The 27,312-nt window shown below is 40.0% G+C and overlaps 1 protein-coding gene across 2 annotated transcripts in view; it reads left to right on the top strand.

Moving 5' to 3' along the window:
* MEIS2 (Meis homeobox 2) overlaps positions 1-27,312 on the top strand; it is a 171,664-nt gene that overhangs the window by 138,642 nt on the left and 5,710 nt on the right. For both annotated transcript variants that reach the window (XM_014941903.1, XM_014941902.1), the window contains exon 9: positions 26,396-26,454. In XM_014941903.1, coding sequence (XP_014797389.1) covers positions 26,396-26,454 — 59 coding nt within the window. The remainder of the gene's footprint in view (positions 1-26,395; positions 26,455-27,312) is intronic.

Below are 27,312 nucleotides of genomic sequence, written 5' to 3'. Positions count from 1 at the left end.
TTCTTCTTCTTTTTTTTTTTTTTTTTTTGAGCCAGGGCTGATCTTACAAAGAGATTGGGAGACAGCCTTGAGGGATACAAGAAACAGTGCCAAGCAGGCACATTACTGAATCCCTGCAAGGCATCCCGAGGTGAGTTTGCTGCCTGAGCTGTCTTTCCATGTTTATACACAGGGAAAACTAGTTCAAGCAATGCAGTAAGTGGATCAGCATGACTGACTTAAAGGAAGAGGGGAAAATTAGCCCACCATTTTGCTCCATTTGCACTAGAGATGGGGAAATAGTTTTGCTGTCAGGACTTGCTTCTGAGCCATCTCCTTTCTTTCCTGTAATAAAGCCCCACCCCATTTGTTTCTATTACAATCACATTATTTAGCATAATTATCCTCTTAAAAATATCTAGATCGCTATAAACGCTTCCGTTCTCTTGGCTGTTTGCTACCCCACCCATGAGGATTTCGGCACAGTGACTGCCGTACCTTTGTACGTTTGTGGAATGCTTTAAGGGCTACAGAGAAAGAATAAATTCAGCGTATTTGTGTGTGCCTGCGTGCCTGTGTGGATCTCACTCCCAGTTTCTCACTCTCTGTGTGCACAGTCAATTTGAACAATGTATTTCACTTCAGTTCACAAGCACGCTGACCTCTCCATCCAGTGATTAATATTTTTAGATGCTTGGTTTCATAGCTTGGTAACTCGTGCATGTTTTCTGCTATTTAACTAAGTGGGTAAAGGGGACGCTGCAGGAAATGCTCATTGTTGAGCAGTAGGCGGTGCTCACAGTTCTGGGAGCTCAGCTTAAGACTGTTTTCTGCCTGACAGGGCAAGACCCCTAGACAAATCACTGGCTGGGTCTATGGTAGTTGGCAGCCATTCAAAACTGGTTCTCTGCCAGCAGTATTACTAGATAGCCAGACAGATCAATTCACTTTTACATTCCCGCCATTATTTATAGCACACTGTATATCTGCTCTTGCTTATGAACTAATGATTAGCAAATACAGTACACATAAAACATAAGCATTTGTTCTGTGGAAGGCTTTCTGTTGCTGATATTGCAGATAGTTTTACAGGTCACAGAGCCTTAAAAAGGATTTAAAGGGCATGTCTTGTGTAACATTTGTTCCTTTGAAAATGATGCTCCCTTCCTATTTTTGTGTAATTGAAGAGGATAGAAAGGTTTAGTTGCTGCTTATGTTTCATTGAATTCTTTCATTTCCCCCTTCTCCTACAGACTTCTAAGGAAAACACATAGGAAGAGAGTCTTGTACAGTATTATTTGTTATTTAAGAGCTCTAATTCTATGTACCATTTAGGCTTTTCTTTTCCAAAAGATCTATCAGATTGGTAAAAGCAAAACAAAAAAAAACATTAACCCTCCTTATATTTTAGAAGAAGTCAGGGCAACTTTAATTTTGTAAACTGTAGGGAAAGTCAGATGACTTGAAAACTGGTGTGAAAATACCATAGCTTTACCAGACTCTTGTGGCTGTTAAAATACTAGTTATAGTATTAATTGCTTCAGTTACTTACATTTCTGAGTTAGAATAGGAAAGGTTGGCCCAAAAACTAAGGCCCCAGCTCCAAACCAACACAGATCTACTGAATTTTTAAAATCCAGATACTATCCAAACTTATTGGCCAAATTAATCCCTGGCATAAACATGGCAAAGTGGGTCTGGCACAATTTAAAGATTTTTAGCTGATCACTACTACTGGTCTTACCATAAGATGCTGCGAGTTAGAAATGCTTGTGCATATTACACTGAACTTTATTTCCCTGGAGAGTTGACAATAAGGTGGCAAACACACTTTCACTTCTCTGAAACTTTCAAAACCTGCTGACACTGGACTGCATGTATTCAAGATGTGCTACTGGTTGAAGAAATGTTGTATAATACGGAAATCCGGTAACTTGGTTTCCTAAAGTGTTAGTCTCCTGATATCTTTCTCTGGGCTGAGGTGTGAGGGAACACCATGTCAATATATTCTTAAGAAGTTCCCCTTTCCATTTGGCAACAAATGCACCAAAACAGTCTTCTTTGTAGCCTCAACTCCCTTACTGCCACTCGGGTGCTCAAACTGAGGTACCCAGAGTATACTGCTGTGGTGGGTGCTTTCCATGACACTGAGGCATGTTGCCAAATAGCAAAAATTAACACTAAAATAGCGATCAGCATAACTAAACCAAAGTGATTTACATCAAGTGAAAATCTTGCCCAAAGGAAAAGTAAAGGTAGAATTAGCTTTTGTTACCACTTAGCATCAAAAATAAGTGAAGAGAAGGAATAGAAGTGCTTGAAGAACAGAAGATCCCTAAAAGGCACACATGCTCTGGTAAAATCTTTCTGCTCAGAAAGATGTGACTAAAGCTGATTTGTAAATGTTGCAAATGCAGAACACTTGTGGATGTTCTCCCACCCAATGCATACAAAAGCCCACACTACCTATTAAACAAGGAGTATACCAAGAGTATTTTGTACCCCCTTTGTATTAAGTGGTGTATGTACCCAAGATGTGGGTCAGTGAAGAATCAGGAATCCTGGCTTGGCAGAAATCTTACTGAGTCAGAATTCTCAAAGAGGCAGTTGTGTCTAGTGCCCAGTATACAAAAGTGAATAATCTAAAACGATAGACCTTTCTACAGCTGTCAGAAAACTCAGCTGGTCTTCCCTTTTTTTGCTATTTAGAGGATAAAATTGGAATGGTGAGCTCATTAGTTCAATGTTACCAATGATAAAAGAGCAATTTCCGGGTGAAACTGAGCTTAAAACAAAGCTCTTATCCACTTAAAACAAATAAAATAATAAGAGACTGATGTTAATCTTCTGCTGAGTATGGGTTAATTTAAAGATGTCAGAAACAAGAAAATTCTATGTTTCATCTTAAAAACTAACAAGGGAAGCAGAAAGAGATTAATAAGTTTGGATCATCATAGAAGGGCATTTATGCAGAATAAAAAAAAAATTATAGTCTGTAATATGCTTGGTGTCTTAAAGAGATTGCAATCATTCTTTGGTTTCTACAGGCTCTGTCATTTCTTTTTCTCCTATATTCCTTACCTGATGGTAAGGAATTCAGGTGACTGATGTAAATTCAGTGACTGATGTAAAACACAGTCCATACAGAGTTTCTCAAGTGAAAATTCCATATTGCACTTGCATAGTAGGAATCTCTTCTTGGCCAAGACTATCACTGAGGCAAGCCTTATTAAAAATTCATTTTTCATTGTGATTTTCAGAACGTTGCATTTTGAAGGGTTTCTTTATACACCATCTTTTATCAGACAACATAAAATATGCTGTATTTCACTGGCTTGTTTCAACATAAATCAATCCCCAAAAAAGTTTCTACAGCTCTTTACATTGTCTGGCCTTGTTCATTTGTAAGCCTGCAAGTTTAATAGAGACTATTTTCTTTGGGTAGGAAGAATATGCTATTTTACATGGAGAAAAAAACCTTTTAAAAGCAACTCTACATTTCAAAAATGTATATATTTTATGTTGATGGGCACAGTGTCCTGTAAGCCAGCCAGTAAGTGCTTTGGAAGACAATGGGAATATTTCTGTTTTATAGATTCAAAAAGAAATCAGGATTTTTTCTATTATGTTTACAACAACATGGAAATTCCTTAACACCATACACTTTTGTGAAGGTCTTGAATTTGGTGAGGTCATTTATGTTTTCTATGATGTCTGTCTTTCTCCCAAGTTTAACTTTTCACTGCCTAATAAAGCCCAGTAGTTTAGTCAATGGGAGCTATAAAAAGAGGAAAGAAACAAGTTCAGAGTTCATTACTACACAAGAGAACAATATTGTTTTGTGGAGGGAAAGACGAGTCCTGCTGATGCCTTGAAGGTCTCATTACTCAAATCTGGGGGGTAAAGTCAGGAAAAAGCCAGTCATTCGGTTCCAGATAAGGCCTTTCCTCAGTTGCTTCTTGTACATTTAGCTTTATTTCTGATCCCTCATTTCTCAGACTTTACTCTCTTTCTGGATGAAAAGTACATGCCATCTTCCTCACAGACACCTTGAGTGTTTTTCCTGAGGTGAATCATTGCATTAACATTTTTTTATAAAATTCATGGTGAATGTCTATGGCCTTCATTATAATGACATAAAATAATTTTATTTAGAACCAAAATTTTTCCCTCTTGCTGAGTATCCCATTGCTAAGTTTAATCAAAGGCCACTGATACAAAGGACAAAATAGTTTGATCAGCAAAAACAAAGAGATGACTGTTGGCTGACTTGTTCAGGAACAAACACTCTCAGAACCCATTCTTCAGAGGAGGCCTAACTCCATTAGGCTGTCATAGCACCTGCCTAACTCTCAGTCATGTTAATGAAGTTATCCATGTGCTTATAGACAGGCGCACGCTTAAGTAAACTGCTAAATCAGGGAGAGCAAGTCTCAACAGTCTTTGGCACATCAAGGTTCTGGAGGGTCGTGTTTGCATAAAAGCAGTTCTGAGGAGGAGCTTTATTCCTCAGCCACACGACTTAATGTTTATTTTTACATGTCAAAACTCCCACTTAAATGTAAAATTTTGTTTCTCTCCAAAAAACAGAGACAAACCCAGAAGCAGTGCTGTGGTTTGAGCATCAGCTTGGCTATAACATTTCCTTCAGTTTTGAAATACGACACGATGGTAATGCAAAATTAAAGACAAGTCCAGAATCACTCTATGAACCTGGACTGAGGTTTATTTGTTCTGCTGAAACCCAGTATTACATTAGTTTTAAGTGATTATGCTCCTACAACTTTACTCAGAAATTTCTGGTTTTCCTTTTTCTGCGAACTGCTCCAGGACACCTAATTTCTAGACTTATTGGTCATAATACAGCAGTTCCTAGAAGATCCAGCTCAGATGCAAAACATCCACGTAATAGCGGGTCAATTTCAAATGGCCCTTGCATGCTTTTATACATACCACAAACCACATGTCTGTTTTAGGTACATGGATAGCTTTGGAACTCTGTCCCCTAAATTATTCAATCACCTGACAAGGTTATAACAGTCTGCACAGCCTTTCTGACAATAAGTATTAGCAGTGAAGTCAGCAACTGGATTCACCATGTCAACAGTGTCCAGTTACCAGGCTGTAACACTGAGATGGAGCTGTGTGCTTCCACAGAGGTGCTAAAACATTAAGTAATTAAACTCTGAAGTAATAAAGGTAAGCTGGTGAAAACCAGCAAAAGCTACTTTTTTTAAATCTCGTATATTTCTGTGTTATATGACAATATAATATAGAGCAAGATAAGAATATCTAAAAATAATATGAAAATATGTTAGGCCGAAAACCATAAAAATAACATTAAAACAGTTTAAAGCTTTTTCTCCTAAACATTAATTGCGCTTTGCTGCTTCATTCTCTGACTTTCCTGGAAAGTCACTTTGGGGCACTATGTAGGTATTGTGAGGCAGTGACTGGGGGCTGACAGACTTTCAGAGCGGTTTCATTCCCTTAGAGTCCCCTTCAGATTGTCCATGTTCCTGTTTCAAAGCCTGTTAAAGTGGGTTGGAGTTTTTCCACAGATTTCAGTTTTGAATTTTGCATCAGTCCTCAAATAGCCCTTGCAATAAGTTACTCAAGCAGCATTTGCAGGACAACACATAGAGGTATGGCAGTTTCCTGAAAACTGGGAAGGAAAGGAATCCCATTGTTGCCAAGTTGAAGGACTGTAACAATTTCTGTTCATCTCTTCCTTTCTTTATGGGTCACAACATGGAGAGAACAGCAGATGACTGCAGATACCTGCAGTAACACCTGTATCACCACAGAGGTGTTACAGTCCTCAATACTCTTCACCAGCATGTGAAATCACAGAGACACATCTACAAGCCACACTACAAAACATGTACCTGATACAGTCTACCACTTTGGTACAGTGTTTACCTTATGGATAAGGAAGTATTTCATATACCAAAACACTTGCAATTTCAGCCATGAGTTCTAGTCCAGTTCATATCAGTACTTGCCAAAAGTCAATTACCAGCTTTTGTTTTGTGGCTTGTGAGAGGCGAATCGGTGGGTCTTGGAATACACACCAGAATACACTGGAATACATCACTTGGAATACGTTCAGAATTAAGTGGTGCCCTCTTTGGTAGTCCCTTCAGAGAGACCGCTAGCTGAATGGGTCCTGAAATTGAAAACATGTATTTTTTTATTTAGAAATTAAATATATTAAATCAAAAGCACAGAACGAGGACAACATTCTTGTTGTAGATTTTCCAAAAGCAGTAAATCCACACTTAGAGGAGAAGATAAAGATGATAAGGAAAAAAACCTTAGACAACAATAATCAATTAAACACTCAAAAATAAAGAAAAAAGAGAAGAAGAAAAAAATTCATCCAATTCAAATGGTGAGGTAAAGTGCTCTTTTATGCTCTATTGCACGTCCTGCAGGAACAATAACATTCTTTTGAGAATCAAAACTGAAATCCAGTCATTTTTAGCTCACAGGAAAATATGTGTTTTGATTGAGCATTTATATGAGATTAGAATTCTTAAATATCGGCCTAATTATCCCACATAAAAAAAATAATCTTAGAAAGACTTCTGAAAAGTTACATCTGAATAATAGTTGCAGAACAAATTGTAAACCAGACTCTAGTAATTGTAGCTACTGCAATCAGACCCTCAGCCATCATCAGAATTTCAATCAGAGGAAGGTAAATCCTGTGCAGTGTAGAGGCATGGATATGTTAGCATCTAGATATTTTTGTGCCCTTCATTGTCAAATTGTCTCAAAACCAATACAAAATGTATCATGACAACATAAGGAAAATGAGACCTGAGATGGGGAAGAAATAATTATTAATATCATTAACTGATAGGAAGCCGAGCATCAGGCAGACTAAGGGCTTGATTATTAGTAAAACTGTAGGAATAGCATGGAATATATCTCTGAGGCATAGCAAAAGCAGAGCTTCCTATTTTGCCTTTGCTCATTACGGTGTTGTGTATTCATTACTGACCACTCTCTGCTATAGGTTGCTATTTCAGTGCTGGTTGTTTCCCTGTTTTGAAGGAGGTGTGGGTGGAAAAGGAGTCAGTTCTAAACTCCACTCACTCCTACTCTTTCTTTACTTACTTGCTTCTGAAAGAGCAAGTCTTATACCCTCACAATTCTTTTCAGCATCATCATCTACAATGAACTGGCTTATACACGTTAACAAAAAGAATATGTAGTAGATTCCGAAACCAGACATAATTCACTTGAACCCAAACCCCTACTTCAATCCATAGTCTATACTTCCTTTGTACTGCCCCCAAAGAGGAGTAAAATAAGCATCCGGCATTCTCTTTCCAGGTTCACCACGGTGAGTCTGAGTTTTGTCCCCTCGGATTTTGCACTGTGTGTTTGCACCATCCAGTCTACAAGCTGTTATTTTAGTAGCTGGTGGAACCTCCATCAGTAGATTATCCCCTACTCGTCCTAAAGGATGATGATGATGATGATGTATTAGGTCTTTCCTCTTTGTAACTACCATGATACTACAATGAGCAAGTATTCACTTCACACTTCTCTTCCTGATAATCTATTGGTATAGATCTGTGGTTTCCTTTTAATGGCTGGTTCATTAGATGGTATAAATGTGTGTAGCATTTTTAGCTGTGGTTGAGGAAAGCAGGGAATGTCGAGGTTAAGGTTTATTATGACTGTCATGTTCAGGAACGGAGAGCCATATACTATTTCTGCTCTGAGTCTCTGCACATAACTCCAATTGACACTGGTGTTACACATTTGCCTGAAAGCTGTTTATTGCCCTGTGAGTACTCGCTGTTTCTACGGGTGATCAGGACAGAATAGATCTGAGTACCAATTATTTTAAACCTCCTTGAAACTTTCCATGAAGCTGGGCTAAAGAAGTGATGGCATATTATTTAGGAATGTAAAATCCAACAGACAATAGCTGCGTCCCTAAAACCACACACACACAGACATTACTTTAAGAATATTCAACAGTGTCATTTATTATGTAGAGGGCACTATACAGTTGCCCTCCCCTGACACTAGCAATACAAGTGCTTCATGAGGGAATAAACCCCTGAAAGCTTGGTTGCAATTTACTTCTTTACTTCCTGCACATAGTAACAATGATAGTTGAATTGAAAAGCATTTTAAAATTCATAAATATATAAGTAGCCATTATCTAGTGGAAAACATATGTCTGACTATAGGACCTGATCCAGTACTCAGTTACTCCAATTTTAAACTAATGTAACTCCACAGTAATCAATGAGGGTGCTGGCGTGCAACTGAAGTAGCACAAGGCAAATAAGGTTTTTAGTACATGTAAGGGTCATTTTGCTTAAAAGAAGGCCAGCATCTTCATTGTGTGTTTATTACGGGTACCTTAATCCAAACGCTCAGAAAAAAGAGGTACTCAGAATAACTGGATACTTCTAAAACCTGTTTGTATTGTGACTGACAAAAAGCTGAGAATATTTGGCTACAGACTCCTTTTACAGAGGGGAAAAAAAAACATGCCGTATGTTTTTTCTTCCTTTTTGTGGGGTAGAAATTTGTTTTTAAAGTAACCACATTTAGCTGCTCAGTAAGTTAATAAGACAGTGATTTCAGCTAGAATTTGTTTTGACGGTTAAGACAAAACTTCATAGATGGGTTAGTGGAAAGTGAACAGTATGATCTTTATATGTTCATAAATGTAAACAGTTTAAGACCAGAAGGAGACTGTTAGAGCTTCAGTCTGCACTATTTTCTCTTCAATTGCACCCAAATCTTCTCTGCATTGAGCAGACTTGAGATTGGGTGAAGTTTCTTTGTTTTTAAATAAGACGTATCCCATCTCAATTTTTCTATAAAGGGTTGAGTGCTACAGTGTTAATCGTTCCCCTGTATATTAGTAAAGCAGTGTGGAAAGCAGAATCAGTAATTCACGATGCTAAATTTGTATAAAAACAACAGGCTCTGGTGTTATTTGCACCCTTCTGATAGCAAAGCTTTTTGTCAAGGGTCTGCTGTGGAATTTCAAAGACAATAAGCAAACTTGCACCAGACAAATAAAGTTGCATTCCTCTGCATTTTAGATGTGAGAGATAGAACAGATACAGTGCCGTTCAATCCTTTATCAAGGTGACACAACCCCAAAAAGCTTTGATGCTGTCTATTGCAAACCTCACGAGGATTTGAGGAGGAAACAAAATCTGATTAGTTTGTTTGACTCGCCTTTCTAACTACACGCATTCAAAAAGCGGTTCTGTACAATCCTCTTCCCCTCTCTTTATTCTGTGGTTTGCTTTGTTTGCTTGAGTTTAAAACTGCCATTACATGGAAGTGTTGCAAGTATAAATAATTTAGAAGATAACTCTGTGGGGATACTAATAATATGTCCCTGCTTTTTCTAATAGCAAGTCATTACGGTTCTGAGAACTAGTATTCCATAGGAATGCTTACACAACATCACTGTAGCATGGATATTGTGGATGTTGACAATAAAATAATTTTGGCATCTATTTAATTAAGTGTATTTTTCTTCTTAAAAATGTCCTTTTTGTTTATGACTTGCACCACTGCTTTACATTCTCTAAAAAAGAGGCTTCTTGAGTGGACAGATGGACGGACAGACAGGCAACATCCATCTGGTTTTATTATCTCAAGTATTTGGATATAATACCTTTCCCCAATAAGAAGCCACAATGGTACAATTATCTAACAATGCACAATTACTTTTAAGGGAAATCTAAGACAAATGTACAAAGGTAGTAAGTCGGTCAAACTTGAAGAGTCCTACTCTGGTCACTCTCATTTAAAGGAAAGAAAAAACATTTAATGGGGCTTCTCATACTTTCACCCCATCATTTTATAAATTGCTTTGCCAAGCCTTCATAGCAAATAGTAATTTTAAGAAGGCCAACATCAAGATCAGGTTGTATGCATTGGTGGTAACGATAGTGTAGCTGCTCTTTCAGGAGTCAGTCCAACAGCTGAGTCTTTTTTTTTTCTCTTTTTTCATATTTTTCTTTAGTCTCCAGTAAATGAATGGGGGCTGTCAGTCTGAATGACTGTTGCTTAGAGAAATCAAGCTCTTTATCGTGCTAACCTCATCCTGGGGTCTTTTGGAAAGTCATAGGGCAGGCAGGCACTGCTTAAAGAATCATAAGAAAAAGCCTACTCAGTGCTCCATACACAACAAACAACACTGAGGATTAAACATCTCATGATAAGTAGTGGCCACCCTCTCACACAGATGAGTGCTATTTCAGGCCTTGGATCTTCAGACTATATTATGGGGAAAGATACTGATTATAGATAATCATAAACTGTCCAAAGCTCCTTTTTTTTGTTGTTGTGGTTTTCTTCTTAATAAACACTGCAGAGCTTTATCAGAACCATATTCACATCTTTTGTTCCAAGGTGTAGCCATGTTGTGATGATTCTCAGGACAAATTGTTGTGATGTTAAAGGCCACATAGTCCATTCAAACAAAACAGAACTCAAGAACTGGGAGGAAAGTATATTTATAATTTTAAAATACTGTGAAAAGCTTCACACTAATGACTATAAGAAAGTCAAAATTACTGATGAGATGGAACAAGCCACAGCTGCAGCTACTGCAGAGATTGCTTGGCTAACAAACTATTACAATAAGCAGAGCATTGTTTAAAATAAGTTTGTGTTTTAGATAGTATCATTTTATATAGATGGGTTTATAACCTGGTGAACAAAACAGACAGCAAGCCCAGAGCAACAATACTCTCTCAGACATTCTGAAATACAAGTCCTATTTCCCCATACCCCTCTAGGACTCCTCACACATTTATTCGCACTGCCCAAAATCCACATGCATTCCCTAGCGTTGCTCTTTCTCTCACATCTCCAGTGGCTGCCCCTCTTCCTATTTCCACTTCAACAGTACATCTCTTCTGCTTCTGCCTTCATCTCTTCTCACCTTGACTATTGTAGTTGCCTTCTCTCAGGACTCTAAGTCCCAGTTCTTCATTCCCCCCTACTAATGTCCCAAATGGCTTCCTTCTCACACACACATCAAAATCACCTCCTACTCTAGGCACTTCAGCAGCTTTCCACCGTCCTTTTCTGGATCAATTTCAGAACTGTCTTCTTTAAAACAATGTCAAAACCTACTTCAGCATAGATGTCTCTTTTTTTTCATATTCTCCTCCCTACTCGCTGTCTAATGCTGCCCTCCCCTCAGTTCTGCAATCTCAGTTGAAAAATCCTTTCCCTCTACCATAGCTCCCATCTAAAGAGCCTTTCTGTATCTAAAGAGCCTTTCTGTATCATTGGCTAGCCATATATTTTCTCCTTTGCCTGTACATGCCTCTTAATTTCTCTCCATGGAAACTGGTTTGGGACTGAGTTCATGAGGAAGATTAATACTGTATGGCATGCTTAAGCAGTTATTATAGAACTGTGCTATACTGGAAAACAGAGCATGATCTAGGTAGCACTTGGGATAAATTTGGCAGAAGGATGAAATGGGTCTTTTCAGTCTGGATGCAAAACATGCCCACAAAAATTTTCACCTGCCAATTTTTTACCTGTATTTAGTACACCTCAAAACGAACTGTAGGTAACCACCTCAGCTGCACATCTTTGCATCAAATTTGTCCTAGCAATGAGGTACTTGGAACTGCGAGATTTCTGTTTCAAATTAGGATGTGGGATTTGACATTATGATGTTTGCATATTTGTTGTTTTGTAGACCCTAGTTTCTTGGACCAAAGCAATAATGGTCCTCTAGATACATGATTTTATTTGACTGTGAACACATGTATCAGGCATCAAAAATTAGGCAGCTAACTGCAGCACTCATCTCAGCAGAACTGATTGGTGGTTAAGGGACGTACATAAAATACAGCTGGATTTTTCAACTTGGGCTTCTGTCAAAACCCATTTAGGGTGCTAAATTTTTCTTTGGCTATTGACCACTACATTTGTTTGTATTTATTTCACTAACTCACAGAGCTAATGCATTTCCTGAAAAGTCTCTGAGAACTCAGGTGAGACACCACAGGCTACGCTGTCTCAGGCTAGAATTTACTAGGATTAAAGCAAATGTGGCATTACTAGGGTCTGCTAAGCCTCATGTGATTTATAAAGATATAAAGTATAACTTTTATGATTACGATGATGCTAAAAATTTTGTGGATGATAATATAGTCACATTGGAAAGACTGAATATAACAACTGGGGAAGAATCAAGGAAAGGAAATGGAAACTAACTCTACTAGTTCATCTGAATGGGTGTCTACATTCGTTGCTTTTATTATTCTATTTTACATGGATGCAAATTTACAAGTTTACATGTATAAAGGTATATTTGATTTCTAAAATAGTCAAATATTACAGTTAAATATTATTGATATTTTCACTATTGAAAATATCAATAGTGAAAATTGAAATTGAAAATGTGTATTGTTCCAAGGAATGTACACATGCCATTGATAATTTTAATAATCCAAAGTGAAAAACAAAGAATAACTTCCCCTATTGTAACTACTGATTTATCTTCCTAAGTTTTCTTCTGTTTGGACACTGAATTAAAATGAAAAAAATGTTTTTATTCTATCTATAATTAATTTCTTTTTAAATTTCTTTTTAAATTCTTATGCACACAAGCACAACGCTGAACTACTTTGCTTGAAGATGCTGCCTGTGAATTTGGGGCATTTTTTTCTTTTTTCAAAGGCTTTTTTTTTGTTTTACATAATGTTTCCATTGACCTTAAATTTTGTGTTGCTTTCAAAGGTTGGTTAAGGATGTTCTAAAACTTAGTTTGAACTTCTTATGAAAGTATTATTATAATACTGGCTTATAAACCAGTTAAGCCACAATAAAAGATCTGTGTAGCATATTTTACAAAATATTTCCTCATGAATATATATGTGTACTTTAAATATGTATATCATTTGAGTTGCACATGAGTGTCAAGCACAAACCCTGCAGACTTTAGTTTAAGCTAATCTTGATCTTTAGCCACCACTGAATTTTCCAGCATCATCATCTATCTGCTCCCCACTCGCAAGATGCCTAAAATCTTTTATTCCACATATATTTGTTTCCCTTGGTGAGCATGCACAAAATTGCTTAGAATGGGATATAACTGAGAAAGTTGGAACTGTCACCCCAGCAGGGCTGAAAACTGAGATATTGCCCTGCTCATGTTATTTTATATAGAAAGGACCTCCAGGACAGAGGAGCAGGAACACAAATACACGTATGGTGATAAATAGACAGTAATGTGTTCCAGAGTGACACACAACTTTCAACACAAAATCAGCCTTGCCCTGGTGTATCTCCCCAGGGGCCAAATCCAGCCAAAGTTCTTGTCATACATCAGCCATACCAAGCTTTACACAAAAGAGGCAAATGGGGTGCTATACTCAATGGCTCATTGGCTAGAAAATTCACTTGTTAAATAGGGTATATGTTTGCAGGTCTTCTCTTCGTCTTGATTTAAGTCAATGTCTTAACTGTTCCAAGTGAGTTGAATTTCCCAATCAATGGGCTATTGAACATAATGCTCCATCTTTACTCTTCTTCACTATTGTGTCTTTCTTGTTCTCCTGACTGCCAGTTCTCTTGTGTATGTAGCAACTAGTCAGTAGGACAAAATTAAATAAGAACAAGGGCTTGACTGTACAGCCTTTTGGTTAGGGATCCAACTTTAGACGTGTGAGAGTTAAGTGCTCGTTAATTATGACTGTATAATTACTTACTGCAGGAGGAACATCTTCAGAATGAGAACTGAAAGGCCTTTGTTCACTGTACTGAGTACCTGGGTGATTCAGATATTCTTTTAGGATATGACGGACCTACGCTCAAGTCTTTGTTCCAAATCAAGCAGGATAGGGAGGCAAAACTTGATCTCCTTCTTTCCAGACAAATAGTCAAATAATTACCATGTCAGCTATAAAGGAAAGAGAACTTCATCTGTTTTGTTTTAAGAAAGAAGAGACCTGTCCTAAGATGTCTGTCTCACTAAAAGGATCCATAGGAATCCTGACTGGATGTACTCTCTTCCTCTAACTCAGAGGTAGAGCATAGTTTACAGCAGAAAGTGCCTCACTGTTGGGATTTGCACAGACACAGCAGCAAAAAAGGTGATGGAACGAGGTATTAAAAAGTAGAAATCTGCATGCCTAAAGAATTTAGGAATTTTCAGTGCTAAGGGAGGGGTTTCTTTTTTTTAAAAAAAAATCTGGTTAGGTATCTAAGTCCACCTTCTGGTGATTCCTGGAATATCTGACCAGGGACAGGAACTTCTTGGGAGCAAAGCACCTAGAATTTAGGCACTAGTGTCAACATCTCTTTGCTAATACTGCCTTCTAACTCAGAATTTCACTGAACATTAGGATTGGCTTTACATGGCCTATGATGATTTAGATAATAGGGCTTTGTCATTTTGAAAATTTTCTTTATACACCTGAGTACCTTACTAGACAAGGCTGCAGTGATCAGCATTGCTGGATACAGCCCCACAATTATCAGTTTTGTGGGCTCAAATGCAGGTTTATACACATATTCTTAGATGCCTTCACCCCTACGCAGTGCAGGAACAATTAGTGAAATTCTCCTGAAAATTAAGCCTCAACACTCTACCAGTCAGAACAGTCAGAGTTAGTATTGAAATCCATCAGCAACCAGTTATTAAAATTATGTAAGATCACACACAGAGTTTCCAAACTGCTCTCATAAAGAAAGATAAATATTAGATAGGTTATATAGATTGGCTTTCATTTCATAACAGGTATCTCAATTGTATGCAAAATATGGGATAGTGGAACACATTACAGAACTGGCCAGTTTTCATTCAAGAAATATGTGCTCAGTTTCAAGTTTCGTTTTGTGGTATGGCTTAATTTTCACATGAGATATTTAAGTGGCAGTGAGAGACTTCTCCAGCTACTCGTCCTTTAACAGAAGAAAGGAAAATACATTAATACCTTAATAGCCAACAACAACTGAAACACAGTGCACTTGAGCACAGGCTGCTCTGATACTCTGCCCATAAACCAGCTGAGTACTGAAATCAGGGAAACCCAACCTTTCAAGTGCTTCAGAAAGCACAAACCTTCCTGGTTTCAGTCCCTAGAAAACAGCAGAGAGAAAAGAAATGGTGTAAGATTCACATATACATCCTCAATCATAGCATATCTGACCATCTAGGACCCCTGCAGAGCACCAGCAAGCTTTATCGCTGACTTACCAGCTGTACTTTGCAATTATCTCTGGTGAGCCACCAAGGTAGGCTGGGGAGCAAGAGCTGAGCCCTGGGGGAAATGAAGCACTGGTCAGGAGCCTGGGACACGGAGTGATAGGCTGAGGAAATGGTTCCATATAGGCTTCTTAATTTTTCCACTCTGTGATTCCAAACCAGTTTGGCTTACAGTAGCTAAGACACAAGGATACATGAAACACATTCATACACTAACAAACTCTCAAAAATGTTTTTAGAGCATTTCTCCCCGATTCCTGTGGGACACAGAGAACAGAAAATGGGATGAGAGAGTAAAATGCTCACCAGGATGACACTGGGAAGCTCTGTATAATTACTTCTTCATTTTAGTACACTTAAATAATACAGCTGTCCCACAGTTGTACACTGCTAATGCCTTCAGTTACTGTGGAGCATGTATTCCATAATATGGCAGGCTGTAGTCTCTTAGTCTGTGGTGTTGACACATCTTTAACTACTAAGCCATTAGACCCTCTGGTTTGATAAAGTCTTGCCACCAGTTTTGGAATAATTAAAGGAAAAAAATGCATGATGATTCTGCATCTACAGAGAGAAAGAAGATTAACATAAGCAGAATCTCCAGTAACCAGACAGTGCAAAGAGCAAAGCACAAGGGATACCAGCATGTAGGTATGACTTACTGAGAGGTGATTAGGTGTATCTGGATAAGAGCTATAGCATGGGAGGGAGGGGATGTATTTATACATAGTGTATTATTTATGCCTATTACTTCTAATTGCCCAACTAGTTCTCTTTCCTCTCACGTATACTTTAGTACCCACCAACCAGAGAAAGAAGTCTACAGCTAAATATCTGCCAATTATTATGGACTTTTGCTTAATATTCTATTGTTCCACTGACAGCACAGTTTTTAATATATCATTTTATACTATCCTGTACATCATCATTTTCCTGCCTCCCTTAGGGCCCTGGCTGTAATAGTTCTTATTTATTTCCACAAGCTAACATATATGCAAAAGATCTTGTAGTCATGATGTCACCCCCACCACCCTCACCTCTTCCCATCATTGTTTTTGTAATCCTTTTTGTCTGTTTTTAAAGTTACAGTATAAAGAAGTGTGAACACAGCATGTGTGTAGACACATACCAGGGTCAGATGCACAGCTTGCTGTGTGCTTCCCTTCCCCATCCCTAAACACACACGACACTTCTCTCCCGCTCAGCAGCGTTATACTGCAGCTTTTTCTTGTGGCCTGTAGATTTCTTTTTTTAGCAAATAAACTTGAAAACAGATCAGAAAGGAAATAAAGGAAAACTCCCTTGCTATTCCAATGGGTGAGGCAGGAGTTTAACAGCCCGTGCAGTGACTGATCACCTCATAGAATCTGCTCAGGACCTTCTGAGTCTGAAAGAACTGAACGGAGCATTGACTCTGGGCTGGCAGTGCCGCGGTCTGGTTAGTTGCATCAAATGCTATTTCTTTCTGAGTATTTGTTTTGCAAAATGCTTTTTTTTGAGGAGAATCTGTAACAGCATAAGCTGGAGGTGGCTGCGACTGCATTGCTGTCTCTGAAACAGAACAGGCACCTTTAGGATCAGCAGTTCTCAAACTTTCAGCAGTTTGTTTCTATAAATATATTTTGGCTATGGTTTTTTTGAAGTGGGCTCTTTGGATCCAATTTCCTGAGGTCCGCTGGTTGACAGGTAGAAAAATACATATTTTTTTTCTTCAGATTTTAATAACAATGAAAAAGTGTACAAGCTTCATGGTCAAGAGAGGACAGTGGGTACAAAAAAAAATGTTATCTTAAGGCAAAGTTTACTGTCAGGGAAAATGGAACATTCCTTCTGAACTCACGAACTGGTAGTGCATGTGCAGGTTGGTTGTAGATGGTTGCTACAATAAGGCTTCTTTCATACAGGTGTGTTTATGCCCCAGGCTTGCTGGCCACAGTCCATTCCATTTACAGAAGCTGAATTAAACAATAACTACCGCATTGCAAAAAAAAGAAGGAAAAAAAAAAAAAAGGTGAGCGTCAAAGGAGATGCCTGAGAGCTTTGTTAGGGCCAAGAAAAACCCTGTTGCAGTTGTCAGAGCTTGTTGATGTTGCAGAGAACGGCACTTTTTTTTTTTTTTTCTGCTGGATTTTGTGGTTCTGCCTTAGGAAAGAAAGTAAAATAGAACGGAAGAACAAAGTCCTACTCTATAAATCAGCAGCTGCTCCTTGCCAGATCAAAGGAGTGACATTTTTGCTCCTGGACTACTTGTCCACTTTAGGTGCTTGACAGACAGCTAACAGCTGGCCTGTTACACGGTATAGGAGAGTTGGGCTACATCTTCTTCAGAGTAGATGACAAGCTAATCAGAGATATCCATAGCACAGGACATGTGAGTGCACCTTGATCTCTTCAAACATACCCAGTACATAATTGCTAAACACCTTTATGCATTTTTGGCAAGTTGCTACTTAGGTAGTTTCCAGTGAAAAGTAAGAAGGAGAATTAATGCCTTAATCTAATTTGATCAGGGAAATTAAACAGATGTTAAATTTGTTGACAACTCTCCTTTTTTGGGTCAATTTAGAATTGCCTAAAAAATTTCATATAAAACAGTTAAAAAGATGTGTAAAACACTTCAATGTGATATTATTCTAAAACCACATGTTTTAAAAAAAAAAAAAAAGTTACCTAAAATTAGGTCCCCCAACTCCTATGTAGGAAGCTAGATAAGCTATTTGTTTTCAAGACTGCTGGATCCTCGTTAGTTTTGAAAACATTTACCTATAAGTTTAGGAGGATAAATTAACACATCTTTAAATGCATGAATTACTTAGGATTTTATAGGAGATCTGTTATCTACCTTTAACATGGATGTCTAAATGCCAGCAAATCAAAGCACATGCCAAATTAGCTGATATTGTATTTAGCATCTCCACAAGACGTGGAGATGTATGTATGTATACAAACCTGGAATTTTAATGTCAGTAGTAAAAATTTCAAAGTGATTACAGTTTCTAGTTGATTCCCATCTGCAATAAATCAAGTACAGGATGAGGTTATATACTACAGCTTATGTCTATTGACTTTGCATTTTATCTGCAAGATATGAATAGCTAAGGAAGTACGTCTGGTTGCCTCCTCCCTTCCTTTCAAGTATCTTTAAAAGATCATTTTTACGGTGGGTGATAAATAACTGTGTATGAATGATCTGATGGCACTCATGGCGGGACAACAGCCATGGCTGCGGTGCGTCACCTGGCTCCGGGTGCAACTGCGTGCAGGGAAAGGTGCCCGTTCCCTGCCATAAACCCAGGGGGGAAATAAGGGGAATAAGGAATAACCTGAGGTTTCCTGAGAGCGTGTGAGGAAACCTGTGCCCGCTCGGTGGCACCTGTGGCCTGGGCCTGCAGCTCCTCACCAGCTGGGCACTGGCAGACACACGTACCTCCTCCACCGCCGGGTCTCAAGGCCAGGGCAGCCCAGTCCCCACCTCTCCACCCAGTAAAACCAGAGCGCGGCCATACCTGGCTCTCCGGGCGCCCAGGAGGCAGCCGTGCCCCCCGGGGCAGCGGCACCCCCATCCCCGGCCCGGCTGCGGTGCTCTGGCCCCACCTCATGGCGCCCCGCCGCACAGCGGGAGGCCTCACCGGGGGACACCGGGGGCCGAAACCCGGGGCGAGCCCAGTTTGGCAGCAGTCCCGTTGCCAGCATTACCGGCCCCCAGCACCGGCTGGCTTCGGCCTTGGGGCTGGGCCCTCACGGCCTTGGCCCGTGGCGAGGCCGATGGGAGCAGCGGGTGCCGGCTGGCCGGGGAGGCAGGTGGCCATGGGGCCTCCATGTTCCTGGGAGAGCACCAGAGAGCCCCAACTGCAACTGGGGCCTCCTGGACGCCTGCCTTCATTGTAGGGAAGAGGTCCTGCACCCAAGCCCGTGTCCCCAGAGCGAAGGCAGGGTGGCTGCCCGGGGTTTGTGCTGCCGTGCAGGTGCTCCCCGTGACAGGCACCAGGGCCTTCCTTGGCAGAGCCAAATCATTCCCCACCACCACCCCTCCAGCTCCCAAGAGGTAACCTGGTAACCAAGAGTTACATGTTTAACGAGACGGATTTTCTCTGAGGTGAATAGATGCTCTTCTTGCCAATTCTCATGATTTTATCACAAGGCTCAAGTTATTTCATGTTAACTTGAGGTCCCAGCTCCAGGAGACAATGTTTACGTGAGAATCTTTTCGTGTAAGTTTCTAGATTTTGTGGCTGAGTAGTTTAAAAACGTGGCGCAACAACTGAAATACTCGCAAAGTAAACACCGAGAAGAGCACTGTTTAAATTACTGCTTTTTTAGGACAGTCTCACAGTTATGGGATGGGCAAATTTCACGATTTCCAACAATTGGCAGCTCCGAGTGGCATAACGTATTTTTAGGAGCTCCAACATAAACACACAAGATGTGGCAGAGGTCTTTTGGGGCGGTTAGTGCCTGCCTCGGGCTGCCGCAGGCACCCATTTTAGTTGCTCTCTGTCATCTTCTGGAGCCTTCTTCTACCAAACATGGATGCTGACTTAGGTCCTCTGAATCACACCTTTGACAGATGTGAGATGTCTAAAGTAGCTTAAGAAAATCAGCCCATAACGCCCCTTCTCTAACAGGGCTGTCCAAAAAGTATGCGAAGTTTTGTCAGGGAATGAACCTGCCTGTCCCTCCCTCTTCCTCTCAAAACCAGTCGTGTAAGTGACTCCATTTCTCAATATTCATGACTTAGGGAAGCCTTGTTTAGATGGCCCATTTCCAGGTGACTAACTCAGCTTTTTAAATTTCCTATAAGGAATGCTGCAAATAAGAGCTGGTAACCAGGTGCGGCATAGATTCAGTGAAGTGTAAACAAGAGCTTTTTCAACTATTTTTGTACACACACGTACAGAAGAACGCCTAAACCTGATTCTGTCAGTTTGGAATACATATCGGAGGGAGAAGTTAAATAAACTAAGATAACTAGATTTTACTTGCTCGGATAAAAGTTTGGGTGATAGACAAAGACTGCGGGGGGTGTATATTGATAAAAGTGTTTCTGCAAATTAGTCTTTTCTAATGCATTCTTTCAGACTGCTCTGATCTGCTCAAGACTTCTGAAATTATTCTTTCAGCTTGGGAAAGAAGTAATTTTCTAGGTTACTTACAAGAACATTTTTTTGTGACTTAGATATAATATTTCATTGGTTATTTTTCCTTCCAAATTAGGCCATTCTTGGGCAACAAGGCATGAGTGTGCTATATACTCTTGAGTTAAACACTGACAAGTTGATAGTCCAAATACTGAAATATCATTTAGGCAAAGATTTATTTTCCCATCCAAGGTGAAAACATTTGGATTATTTTTTAGAATGCATTCTTAGGCTCTTACTCAGCAAAATATGGAAGCAGGTGCTTAAATCCCATTTATTCATCAAGCTCAGCTCCCATTTACTTAGGTTTAATAAGGGCTGAGCTTCTCATCTAGATTTGGCAGATTTTTGAAAAATCTTACTAGACGGTTCCTCTGGGTACCCAAAAGTTCTGAAAATTAGGCTTTATATTCAGAAGGCAGAAAATAAACAATTTTAACCCTCCATTATTGTTGCTATTGTTGTTACTTTTAATTTTATTATTTCTATGACTAAGCCTGAGACAATGTTCATTTGGTATGTCTGTTCTTCACAAGTAAAAGGTCAGAAATGTCTTTTGGGGCTAAAATCTAAATTGAGGCAAAACTTTCCTTGTAATTAATCCTTTTACAGAACTGATTGTGAATCATCTCACAAATTTGTTTATTTCTTTGTTTTTCACATAAATAATTGAGAACCTGTTTATGCAGTGGCTGGTTTGTTAAATAAATGCAACATTTTAACACCTCATATTCTGGGATGGATATTTTAAGTGGAAATCCAGATTGAAGACTGATACTGAAAAGTTTTGAGTTGTGCATAGTGGCTCCATGTTGTTCCTCAGTCACTCCAGTCTACTCTGCTGTGGGGGACTGGTTCAGTTTTGCACCGGTTCATCTCACAGAAGATATTAGACATATAGACAAGTGACTGAAGTTAAATACCACACTCTGCTTGAGTTCAGATTAGACTCCAAGTTGGGGATGAATTGTAATTTCCTAAGCTTTCATGCAATTCATCCTCCTGAAACAAGACCTGTTGTGACCCTTCGTACTTAGAGTGGATTTTCCATGGTAGCCATAGAGTAAAGCTGGAGATGTTTCTAATTCTGATTACCAATCAGTGCAGCCACTAACAGTTCATATCAAGAGCTAATCTTACTCACATTCAGTTGTGGAGTGGTCACAGTGTTTTGAAATACACATACAGCACGTATAAAAAAGACAGTGGAAACAACAACAAAATTATTTTTGAATGTGCCAGACTTGAGCAAGCAGAGTAAGAGATCTCTATTTGCTGTATGTTCTCTTTCGCACTTTGCAGAAATATCTCTCTGCGATTTTATCTGAACATTATTTATTATAAAAATAAAATGTATTATGTAAATGTGAGTTTAACGTCATTTGATATGACGAGATAAAATATGATAGATATATAAAGATTAATTGCAGGATCTCTGTAAAATACAGAATACATGTTTATTTTGGACAAAGAAAACCAAGGCTCTATTTGAAGAGATGTAATTAAATGCATATATTTAGATTATATTGTCATGATAATTAGCAGTGGTAAGAACCAATTAGGACTAGGGCTACCAAATCACCAGACTACATTGCATATTCACTAGTACACCTTTACTGCTCTACTGTTTTTTGCGGGAAGCAGATAAAAATAAAATATGTTCTTTTGAGAGTCCATATTGTTGCGTGTTTCGAGCCAAATCTTGTTCATCGTGGTTTCAGAAATTGTCCCACAAAAGTTACTGGAACTACTTGCGTGAGAAAGACAGACTCTGGCTATAGGAAATATACATGGCTGCTTTAGGTAGCGATTACAGAAAAATACAAGATGGAAAAAAGCTTCTTTCGATTCAAACGGCTATTGTTTGAATAAGCGAGGTCGGTAATCTGTCATTTGCAAAATGCTGGAAGTGCGATTTTCATTAAACGCACTATGTCAATGACATGTATTTCTCAACATTACACACCTCATTTATCATTCTGGAATGAGGACCGAGTACCATATGAATGTAGAGTTTGTGAAGGTATCGCCTCACAGCCCTGGAGGCTGATGACCCCTCTTTATCTACACAGCAGGTAAGGCACAAACAGTGGCAATGTGAGCTCTCTCTGCGGTCCCCTGCCAGTGTGCCTGGCTGCCGAGCTGGGGGAACAAAGGAAAGATAGCATATGGATAGCAGATTGTGGGAGCGCTGAAAGAGGACTGAGGAAATCTATGTTGGGTGTGTGGCTCTGCCAAAGATCTCTTGTACGACTTTGGCCTTGTCACTTAATCTCCTTCTGTCTCCCTTCCCCTGCGCAAACAGGGAGAAGGCGTCTCTCCTCTCCCCCAGGCTTTGCCTGGAAATCTGTTCAGACCCTGAGTTCTCTTGGACGGTTGTGCGTGTGCAGCATGGGGTGGAGTGAGACTGAGCTTCACCGGGTCCTCTCACTGCTGCTACCCTCCAAATAATAGGAATTACTATTAACAGAAGAGTAACAAAGAAATCTGTGTCTTGTTGATAGATTTTACTCATCTTTTCAGGCCATTCAATCTTTGGCCTCTGGGTGAAGGGTATGAACAAGGCAGGCAATTAGTGTCAGGAACAGAGCTGTGAATTCTTCTTTTATGGGGTTCCAGATAATGCTGGAAGTAGTGGCATTGGTGTTCTCTTTTTTCACCTGTCTTTTAAGGCCTTTTTAAGACATTTGTGCCAAAATAACATCACAGTGTTTCTGCGACACGGGAACTGAAGTGCTGTGCAAAAGGCTGTATTTTGCTTTACTTTGGCCCTGGAGATGACTCCCTGAAGGATTCAAAAAAGAGCCCTCAAAAAATGCGCAGGCTAGGGCAGGGACTATGGTTTCTACATCTCTATTATGCAGTGTGCATATTTATGGGGCAGTATAAAGAATAAATAATAATCCACAAACACTGCATTCTGTGCCCTTGTCTACCAATTGTGCTGATGCATTATGTGATGGAGCTACTGCTAATGAAACTCGGATCTGATTTTTAGCTTCACCTGAAATGTATGTCTGTTTTGCACCTGCGATTCTGCTAATATAAATAATTTCATATGTAATTTTTCAGACATACCCACTGGTGGGTATAACTGATGCCACTCATGGACAGGATTTTTCAGAGGAGCCGTAGAAATGGAATTTCAAAATGATCTGGGTGCCTAAAGCCTCTGTGCTCCTCTATCTTTCTCAGTATATGACAGTGAGTCTTCTCTTCAGAGAAAGTGTTGCTGGTCTAGAGGACATCATTTGCACCTGCGGTTATGCACATGTGCAAAAGAAAAATGGAGAAATAATGAAATCAGAAATCAAACCCGTGCATTTTTCTTTGCAAGATTTACTGGACAAACGTCCTCATTTTTATTGCTCTTTTTTTTTTTTTTTTTTTCTGTAGGGAGACAAAGATTGGGGGACTCACTATTAGGGCTTTAACTCTCATTTCCAAAACAAGTAGTGAATTGCCTCCACGTAGAGTTCAGAGTGAAAGGCTGGCTTTATTCACATCCGTGGGATGAAATAAGGCCAAGCTCTTTTGGGAGTGAATGGCTGGGCAAGATTGGGTTTTCAGCACCCGTCCCAGAAGTGCACTCTGTGGTGGCTGCTGAAGGAGAGAGGCTGGAGCAGAGTGTCCCTCTCCACCACTCGTGGATGTAAAGCAGTTGTCACCTGAAACCCTCCAGGACTTAGAATTTTCTTAATGCTCTGCCTTGTTGTGCGAGCCCATTGAAAGAACACTTCAGAGGGCACCCATTTCTTGCTAATGTAAACTTTCTGAGGAGTATCCAAAGATATGACCTCTGGGTGAACCTTTAACCTTCCCCTTAATTATTTGTTTGAAGACAGTGTCGAGTTCTCCCGCTGAGAGCCAGGGCCCATAATGCTTCGCAGCCCTGTGAGCCGGGGTGTGTGTGCAGGGAAGTGGAGAGGGACATAAATAAGGGGACCACCAGATGTAAATAATAAAAGTGGTTGGGGTTTAAATAAGAAACGAAAAAGCAATTTGGTTTCCCTGAAGAGTGGCCTGATTGAAGAAAAGGGGTTAGAAAGACGGAAAGCGTGTGTGTGTGGGGGGGATGTTTCTGTTGTCTGTGATTTTTTACAGGCCTAAATAAGCGTTCATTCCATTCTTTAAAACCTTGCCATCTGTATACACCATTAGAAGCTCATAGGAGAAGAGAAAACAGTCTTATCAGGCTTTCCTGTTAATCTCTATTGGCCTTAACTTTAGCTGATAAAAGGCGGGCTGGATGGAGGAGGTTCAGGTCAGGCTCCATTTGGTCAGTGCGGGAAGGTTGCTGGAAAGCAGCTCAGCAAATTAAGTCCTATCGGGGACCTTTGTCTTTGAGGACGGAAACACACCTCGAAATCGCAGCGCTGGGGTAGGAGAAGCCTCGGCTGCGCCGCAGTCAGAAGGGAATAAACAAGTACATCGACTGTGTCTGAGTTTTTATTTCAATACCTGAAGTCATGACTAATTCTGAGGCAGGATGACATTTCTGACAACTGAATTATACTTTTCCTAAAGAATAAAGAATGTCTTTTGGATGTAAACAGAGAGATGCAAAAGAGCCCTTTAGTGTTACTTGTAGCATTTATGCATCTGTCTAATGAAATTTCCACGACTGTGATTAGGGAAGATGCAATCGAAGGTGTGCCACCGTCTTTTATTATCTGCGGAGGAATTTAACCGGGGGGCGGGAGGGAGGGAGGGAAGGAGGGAGGGAAGCGCGACAAAAGGCCTTGCAGAGTTGATGCTATATAAAGGCTAGCAATTTGCTAAATGAGCAGATGAACTTAGTTTTCAGTTAACTGACTGAAAGACTTCGCTAGGCGTTGGATCGGGCCCAATGGCAATTATTGGAGGCCGGTTTGGATGATGGGCATGTTAGTATTTCTGAAGAGGATTAAACACTAGTATTCGACTTCATTAGCACTCCTTAAGGGTCACCAGCCGAAAGCCCGAGCTGTGAAATAGCACACAAAACCTGCGCGAAGGCTCCGAAGTGTTCTCAAACACAAAGAGGGGGGACAAAAACAAGCGTGGCTCCTGAGTGATAGAAAATTGCCCTGTTTTGAAAGAAACTCCGTGAATAGGCAAGTTTTAAAATTATTTTAGGGAAATTAATTTGGCTTAGCTTGTGCCGATGTGGATCGCTGCGCATTAAGCTAATAAGAAATATGCAAGCACTTATTTTTGGATTACCAGCCAAATTAAATCCAGGCTCCACAGGCAACTAACTGCCTTTACCAGCGCTCAAAAGCCTCGGCGACTGCCCCGGCTTGAGATGATAAAAAGAAAAAAAAAAAAGGCTATTTTGGGCCTAATATTAACCACATGTACCTGTGGCTGGGGGTTTCTAAGGAGTTGAAAGGTGCCTGCGTGTAGGGCGGGAGGTGGCCCTGCGCCGGGTGTCCCCGCTGCCGGCCGCAGAGGTCGTCCCCAGCTGGCACTGACCTGCCCACGACCCCCGCCTCCGCGGGCTCCCACCCCGGGAGCCGCACAAGAGCAGAAGTCTTTCTGGGCCGGCACTTATTGCCGCTGCGCTGGTGATAAAACTTCAGACAGCCTAATTGATGGCTTTGCTGACCTACCGGTACCTTGTGAAAGCACCGAGTGGCAAAGCCTGGTCCTCATTTATGGCCAGCTGCAAGGGGAGCTGGAACCCGAGGATGGAAAGGGCGGGGGGGGAAAAAAAAAGTCTCCCAGCCTGTGAACTTTAACCATGTTCCGAGCCACTCGGAGAAGTTAAAGAAACAATTGTCTTTTAACACAAGTTTTCGGGCGCATTTACTTGTTCAGAGCCTTCTGGCAAATCCAGCTTTAAGCTGGCCAGTCAGATAAGCGTGTTACTGGTTACAATTTCTGAGCACTTAGGGGAAAATCCTTTAAAGTGAAATTATACTCTTTTAAAAAAGCACCGCGAAGCAAAACACGTTGCCGCACCACGCTAAAATCCTGTCCGTTTTAAAGCAGAGGTGTTCTCAAAACACAGAAGCAAGCTGATGAAAGGACTTCTATTCTTTGTATTCTGTTGCAGGTTTATTAATGCCAGAAGAAGAATAGTACAGCCTATGATTGACCAGTCAAATCGAGCAGGCAAGTTCCAAGTAGTATCTGTATTCAAGTCCCACAGGCGCAAATCCTCATCAAGTTATTCTTCAGGAGTCCCATCACCTGGTAAATAAATGCTCCAACCAGGCATTCTGGGAGATTATTTTTTTTTTCTTATGTCCCCAGAATTCCGCTGTAGGAAGCAACTTCACTAATTGGTGCTAATTGGAGATTTCCCACCCTGACTCTACTGAAACTGCTTTTTATTTTCTCTCTGAATTGGTAATTGGGTACAAGTAGTAGTGCCACAAGCAGTTTGTTTGACTGTGAGCTCTTGAATTACTCATTGCTTGTCTGCATCCAATCAGCAGGACAATCTCATTTTCTTGCTACCCACAACTCCTTGGTGTATGCATTGCTTTCACTTCTGGAAGGCGAGCTGTAAAACTCATTGTATCCATTCATTTGCTTTGACTATTCACAATATGCTACTAATGCACCATGGTACCATACTGCCAGAAAATATTAAAAGATTATTACCTTTGTTTAAGAATGCACCAGATACGTTCCCAGTGAAACATACGATTTTTGTAACAATACCTTTTTCTAGGTTTCTATTAAAGTACTCGGAATATGTAACTCTTTACACAACAACTGGTGCCGTGTTAATCATTCCACTTTGTAATATGCATTTCCTCGGCATACTAGGGAGTTGTGGTTTCCTGCCATGAGGTTATGGGATAAAACTGTTCTCCATGTGGTGATGACTGTTGTCACTAACAAGGGCTTTAACTTGATGGTGATTTCGCCTGCTGCTTCACTTTAAAGGTTTTTGAAAAGGTTATTAATCCTTTGGGAAACTCTTCCCGTGTAGCATTAAATTTCTTTTTCATTAACAGGTGA

Source organism: Calidris pugnax, unplaced genomic scaffold (assembly GCF_001431845.1).
Source record: "Calidris pugnax isolate Ruff unplaced genomic scaffold, ASM143184v1 scaffold56, whole genome shotgun sequence".
Classification (NCBI taxonomy): Eukaryota; Metazoa; Chordata; class Aves; order Charadriiformes; family Scolopacidae; genus Calidris; species Calidris pugnax.
Note: the sequence above shows the minus strand (reverse complement) of the source record. Positions and strands in the feature narration are given on the sequence as shown.